The sequence below is a fragment of the Lygodium microphyllum genome, unplaced genomic scaffold, assembly GCF_053477565.2.
Source record: "Lygodium microphyllum isolate KBCC unplaced genomic scaffold, Lygodium_microphyllum_v1.1.10 scaffold_48, whole genome shotgun sequence".
In the NCBI taxonomy this organism is placed as follows: Eukaryota; Viridiplantae; Streptophyta; class Polypodiopsida; order Schizaeales; family Lygodiaceae; genus Lygodium; species Lygodium microphyllum.
In genome coordinates this window covers 419,406-426,757 of record NW_028229531.1, presented here as the reverse complement: position 1 = coordinate 426,757, position 7,352 = coordinate 419,406, and the positions used below count along the sequence as shown (strand labels likewise).

Here is a 7,352-nt window from a genome sequence, read left to right as displayed (position 1 = left end):
CAAAACTTTAGCCAACTGCATAAATTAGCATCTTCAAATATTTTTCTTGCTTTCTCGAACCAAATCTCCAAATAGATACAAATCAAACACACCCACACACTAACACACAACACAAAAAAATCTGAATAACACCCCAACAAAGGAGAATTAAAAAAGAGAGAGTGCATTAAACACTCAATCCACCAATTACATCTAGAGAAAAATCATCAATGAATATGTTCCCTTTTAAAGGCCTGATGATTTTGGAACTTATCCATATGAAGAGATCATCTACAAATCTCTTGGGAGGATTTTGGAAAAATTGCATACAACATATCCTCTCCACAAGGACAAGATATCTCCTCGGAAGACAAAGGGCATGAAAGTACAAGCTATCTGATTGACAAGATTAATATCCACATTGGCATTCAAGAATAACTTTGGGACCTACTTCTAATCATTATGAGAGTGTCAATGCATGTATGCTAAGTACCAAGCAAAATGAGTAGTCAATATAATTGAAGGATCATTAGATTGATTATGAATCTAAGAAAGCTGTAAATAATTATGATAAGCTTGGATAGGAGTTTATCAATCCCCTGGAATTACATGCCAATTAATCTAAGATCCTATCAATGAAGTAGTTTGGCTTCAGCTTCTTTGTCTTTGTATCTTTGCATATAAAAACAGAGTGGCTACTAACCAACTGAGGGGGGCTAGGAATGAAAGAAGTAGATGGAGAAAGTGAAACAAGTACCAAGGGGTGAAGTGATGGATAGGAAAAGTCGTAAAAACAAGAAAAAGTTAAAGATGGAGATTTTGGTAATTTTACTAAATCATATAAGAAAGGGGTAAGGAAATATGTTGGAAAACTGGAAAGAGTGTGATAAATAGTGTAGGACAAGGAGGAATATGAGAGAAAACATGATCGACAATAAAGGGGAAAGGACTAAAAATAGGAAATTGAGGAGTATCTTGTGGTTGGAAAAGAAGAGGGGAAATAACATGAGGAGTTGTTTTAAGGATGGATAGATCGAAATCTAATCCGTGGGCCATCTATTGATAATAAGTAAGAGAAGACACTGATGGACCTAGAACAAAGCGATGATTATAGGTTTCAGAGAAAGAGGTATCAAAAGGAAATTGAGTAGAAATATGGGCTAAGAGATCCTACCCCAATTGGTTAGTAGTTTGTATTCATCCATGCTTTTAATTACCTCAAATTCAGTACCACAGACTCAATCATGGAATGCCAAGACACCTTAGGACATGTATTCACTTTGGAAGGATAGGCTTGAAAATTTTCATCCATCTATAACTCCAAATGTTTGACATAAAGAACAACTTGCAATATCAAATCCCCCACATACCAAGACATATCCTCATCATTAGGAATCATGAGATCACCTCTAAGATACATATAAAATATCAACATTGTGTTTGGTATATGACGACTAAATCCACAAAAATCATTCTTGCAACTTTTGCTAAAAGATTTGAAGACAAAAGCACTACCCCATCCATCCTCTGGAGGAAGCAAATCCATGGTGGATAGCTTCATGTAAAAAGCCAACTTCTATTACTCTATAGTGTACACAGAAGGAATCATTTGGTGACATGTATTCCAGAAATTGCACAAAATAAGACCGCAAAAGATCCATTCTAGACTAAGGTCTTTCCACTTTAGCTTGGAACACCAAACATAAAGTAGCTTAACATTGAAGGGAAGCCAAGGTCGTAGCTAACAAAGATGGCACTGATGGTATACTAGGACTTAGAGGAATGGAGCATAGCTGAGCCAACTATTCTTTTAATTCCTCAATCTTGGTGTTCTAGTGCTCAACAATTCAATTGGATGATTGTATCTCCACTATTTGGGCAGCAATCAAAGCTTTAAGATCTTGGGTCTCCTAAAAAAGATGGTACTTATCCTCATTGGCAGTAACTACTTGAGCTTTTGCTTTAGTCAATTGAGCTTGCAAAGAGGAGATTTTCTAGGATTTTATCAACTTAGTCTCGGACTCCATCTCAGCTACTCAAAAGCTCATTCTCAGCACTTGTAATGATTTAAGCTCTATTGATCAAATCCATTTGTAAGTCTCAATTTCTTTGTAAAAGGATAGACATGGCCCGGGTGTTCTTGTGGTAAGGCCTCCTTCTAACATGACTAAACTGGAGTAGATAGCAAAGTTTAATGGTGAAGGCTTTTACGCTTGGGAGGAGAAAACCATGTACCATCTCATGAGGAAATACCTCTAGGATCTCTTTGAGGAAGATAATGCAGATAACAAGAAAGAAGACTCTAAAGAGGAAGATGCTGCAGAAAACCAGCCTAAAACAAAAACATGGAAGAATATGAACAACAAAGCTTTAGGTACTATTGTTTGGGGCCTATCAAATGATGTATTACACCACATCTTTGACATCAAGGATGCAAATAAGGCATGGGAAGAACTTGACAGGATCTTTGGTACACAAGCAAAGAACTCAAATGTAAAATTACTCATACAATTTTATAAGTTGGATGTAAAAGACAGTTCATCTATGACTATACACATCAATAAGTTCAAGAGTCTTATAACTCAGCTAGCAACTCTTAAAAAGAATATTGATGAGAATGAGGCAATAGCAGTGCTACTTGCTAGTGTTAATCATCAACCATATGAGAACCTTGTTTCAACACTAAGTAATGTTCCTAATCTCTCACTCAAAGACATTGAGCACTAACTTCTTGATGGAGAAAGAAAATTTAAAAGCAAGGATGTAAAAGAAACCAGCTCAAGGGATAACCTCCTGTACACTAAGGATACTTATGCAACAAAAGGACGTGGTCGAGGATTCACCACCAATAGCAACAAAGACCTAATTATTTTTCATTATTATGGCAAGACTGGCCATGTAGACAATTAATGTTTCCACAATAAGAGAGCACAATAGGTGTAAGATGATCACCATCAAGGTCAGTTTATGAATGAAGGAGAAGAAGAAGAAGAAGAAGATGCTTCTACCACCATTAAAAACTCTGATAGATTATTCTAAAGAAATTTTCATTGTATCTTTTCCATAGTGGATGTTTTCTTTCTCTTAATGGATTAGTATTGAAAAAACCCTTGCCAAAAACGTAAAATTTCAAGCTTGACTTGATTAGGCTGTCCAAGAGCTAGTCTCCTAGGCTATGTTATCATGTGGGGGGGCAAAAGCTAGCAAGTGTAAGAATTCATCATTTAAGGGAGGTGTTGAAAAATAGGTCAAATGATGTATACTGCATGATGAGAAGATTTGTATCCCACAAGCAAAGTGAGAAGAGTGGAGAAGTTGAAAAGCTATAAAAGCATATACTTGGTTCATCTTTCAATGCAATGCTATTGTACTTTGTACTTAGAGTCTTTGTTCCTATCCACTCAAGATTGTGTTTATGAGTCCAAGCTAATCTATCTTGAAACCTAATTCACTTGAGTGAAAGTCTGTGTTGTCTAGTCATTAGTCTTCATGTCTCTTGCTTATGAGTTCAAGTCTCCATAGCTAAACCGTGTTCAAGATCCATGTTTCTCAACATGCATGAGCAGTACAGATATAAGAATCTTGAAAAAACTCAATATGAAAATCTTCTATAGCCTCCTAAATACAGTTGAGAGCTGGCCTAGTCTATTGAAACTATCAAGACTATGCTTATTACAAATTTCTCTGACAAGCCTCTGAAAATACAGCTTTGGAATTGCATTATTCAGAGCCTTCATTGCACTTTTAATCTCCTTTAGGCACCTAACATTTTGTGAGAACCTTCTTATTGGCTTTGATTTCCTTGTAAGTTTGGAAGGCTTGGAGGACTGATGGATCTTTGAAGCAAGACCTTTAGGATCAACTTTCTGCTTCCTTGGAGTGACCTTAGTTCTAGCCATCTGAAATATCCAAAAAAACAAATAATACAACCAAATTGGGAAAGATCTTCAAATCTCTCATATCATTTTATCTACAATCACTAAGTAGTAAACAAACACTAATTACATAGTCTAAATCCAATTTGAATAAAACAATGTAGGCACAAGACATATGAAACGCAAGGAGGCCTTTTGGACAAGAGAACCTAACACCCTCTCATGTTTCATATGTCACAAGAGAAACAATGTAGGCCTAAGTCATATATGAAACGTGAGGAGGCCTCACATGGACAAGAGAAACCAACACAAACTCATGTTTCTTACATATTCGATCAAAAAGAAACTTTCTCTCCAAGCAACATATGAAACACAAAATAGCTCTTGTCAATGTGAAGAGCCATGACTAATCGCATTTCAAACATTTTGTATTTTTTGGGATCATTTGGTAAGAATTTTCAAGTGATTTAGAGCTCACTCATATTTGTCAAAAAGATTACATTTCCGAGGATTTGGTGCGTATGCTGATGGGTGATGAAGCCTTCTTTAGTTGCCTTGCGTTGAAGAATAATTTTACATGTGATCAAGTTAGCGTTGTGTTGGTATGGTTGAGTATAGAAAGAGCTTCATCTTTGAAAAAACTCTTTTTTCGTTTAGAAATTGGGTTTATAAGGATGTCAGTTTACACATGTGGATACTATAATGCATAGTTAATTTCACACATGCGACGGGTAGATCATTTTTGCCTAAGAAGTTGTGCAACATGTCACTTATTTTTTTGACATAATAGCACTTTTATGGCTCCACTTTTTAAAGGCTAAAGGTAGTTCTTAGCTTTTTTTTTTCATTTTAAGTGCACCTCCTCCAAATTAGTACAATGTACTTTTTGAAAAAATGTGTGGTAACCATTGATATATATATATGAATACTCAAGGTCGGGTTTTTGTTACCGTTTCTTTCACATATCTTGTCTTGTCTTTGATAAGCTATGTATCTTGTAAGCATCACAAGCTAAACCGGGTGTATTCTTACAAAAAACCATTTATTCTCGGTAGAGCAAGGACTACAAATATTAGGTATCACACTTTCCTTAATATTTTTTTTCTACAATCTTGAATTTTGAATATTGAAGATGTTAGTTGGTTTAAGAGAAGAAAGATACATCAAGAACTTAAAAATTATATAAGGATTTTACTTTGTTTTTCTATCAATATTGGTCTTGTATACATGTTAAACGATGGGGTTCTGATGTTCTTGATGCATTGTTTTGTTCAAATTTTATAGATGTATAAAACACAAATTCATCAAGTTTGTGTGAAACATGATTTTATGAACTGTGAAGTGGTCTAGATCATTGTTTTCGTATTTCATGAGTCGTGAATATACAACAAAGTTTGATCAATGAGACTTGGAATTTCATGCTTTCTCTGCTGAGTAAAAGGCAAATCCACTTCATTTATCTTGTATTTCTAAATATCTTACATAACAAACACATTAAATGTGTCAAAACACAAAAGCAGCACCTTGCAAGTTTTGACTAATTTTTTTTAGCAATCTTTCTTTAGTCTCCTAGATATGCGCAAATGTGGATTTGTATATTATGCCCTTTTTTTTTTCTAGATTTGGTTTTGTGAGTAATCAAGATGACTAAAAGGAAGTTGTTTTTAAAGGGAATGGAGGAGGAGGATCTAGAGAATACATGTGATGAAAAGTTGTTTGATTTTCTTCATGCAATTGGAAATTCATCTAGATTTATTTACATCAGAGATATGCTCAATGTTCTATTTGATTTCAAGTGCTCTTGAAGGATCTTGAAGATAAACTGAAGGATTTTAGGGGGTTTTATGATAGACATGTGGAAGGCCTAGAGATTGAGGGATTTGTCCATTATAGTGATGTAATGGAAGCTTTCAATGTTGCTAGAACAACTTTGCAAACAAGGTTTAGCCTTATTGATGAGGAATTCATGAAGTGGAAAGAAAATTGCAATTTTCATCAGAATCAACATCAATGTCTTCTTGAATAGAAGGATGTTGGATTTCTTGTATATCTTCAATATATGGATAGTTGTTCTATAAGAGAAGAAGATGAATGATATTGCATGCAAAGACAAAGAAGTTAAAGAGAAGGGAAAAATGTTTCAAGAGAATATTGAGAACCAATTACTGCAAGGATTTGATAATGCTTTGTTTAAAAGTCAGAATATTACAAAACTGGAAGAAAAGGAGATCGAGTTGAGTGTAGAGATTGAAACATGCCCTCTTGAATGTGTCTCAACATTTCCCAGTTATCTCATCAACAAAAAGAGATATGTATTGCTAAATGATATTCAATACCTTTTTTATCTTAGAGAAGATTATTGCTTGGCAATCCTTGCAACATGGGGTCAAAATGATAAGAATTTTATAGGTTATAAAGAGGAATTGCTAGCAACTCTTGATGTTGACGGAGAGAATTTTCAAGACATCTCTATAGCCTTGCATTCTTGTATTAATTAGATCGTGGAATATAAAAAGGGGGGGATACCTACAAAGGAATAGTACTTACAAATTCAGCAAAGACTTGGTATTGATAATATGGGTTATGAAGAGAAATTGAAGGCTCCATTAGAGGAGAAACCAAAAATTTCGATAAATCTATATGATGATAGTCTTCTTGAAGAAAATGAGAATCCTAAGGTATGAAAGATAATTCTAAGATATCCATTGTGATTTATATTAGAGTATGTTATACATTATAAACAAATATTATTGGATATTTATCTACTAGCATCTTATACTATTGTGGCTTATTGTGGAGATAGAAATTGAAGATGAAGACAAATTTCTTGGAAAAGCCAAGGGCTCAAGGCCATTGAAGCTTGGCAAAAGTCAAGGCCTTGGTCATTATATTGGAAGCTTAAATAATCAAACAGATGCAATTTATCATAGCAGGTTTTCAAGCTCTCCAAGATTACATAATGGCTTTGAAAGCTATCTCCAAGATGATTGGATTACAAGCTTTCAATAGAGGTTTAGACAAGATAATTTTGGTGGAGAAGGAAGAAGCTATAAGAGTTTTTGTCTTCATGCCTGCCGGTGGATACAATGGATCTAGGGCAGGATACTTTGGAGTTCTTACCTCTTATTTGCTCTCACATGTAGGAGATGCCAAGAATTTGAAGCTCCTTCCAGGCTATAGAAAACAAGAGTTTCTGAAATGTAGAGGTCTCATCAAGTGGGATGAAACAAAAGATTCCTTTAGAGGACCTAGTGAATTCCCTGAAACTAAATCCTCTTCTACAATATGAAAGGAAAGTAGAACCCAGGAGAAAGAAGCTTGGCGGTGAGAGTTATGGCAGATGGAGAGCAAGAGAAAGAGAGAGAGAGAAACTCAAAGTGGGAACTCCAACAACCACAATGTGTGGCCGGGCCTTCCTTTATTCAAACTGTTACTAAAAGAATAAAGAATAAGTGACTATGATGGGCACCCACCACCTGCAATGTGTAGTAGCAACAT

At 35.1% G+C, this 7,352-nt stretch overlaps 1 protein-coding gene across 2 annotated transcripts in view; it reads right to left on the bottom strand.

The window, feature by feature from the left end:
• Positions 1 to 3,405: 3,405 nt before the first annotated feature.
• Positions 3,406 to 7,352, bottom strand: part of LOC148008906 (uncharacterized) — a 129,821-nt gene continuing 125,874 nt past the window's right edge. For both annotated transcript variants that reach the window (XM_087673929.1, XM_087673928.1), the window contains one exon: positions 3,406 to 3,878. In XM_087673929.1, the coding sequence (XP_087530055.1) occupies positions 3,871 to 3,878 (8 nt within the window). In that variant the 3' untranslated portion in view covers positions 3,406 to 3,870. The remainder of the gene's footprint in view (positions 3,879 to 7,352) is intronic.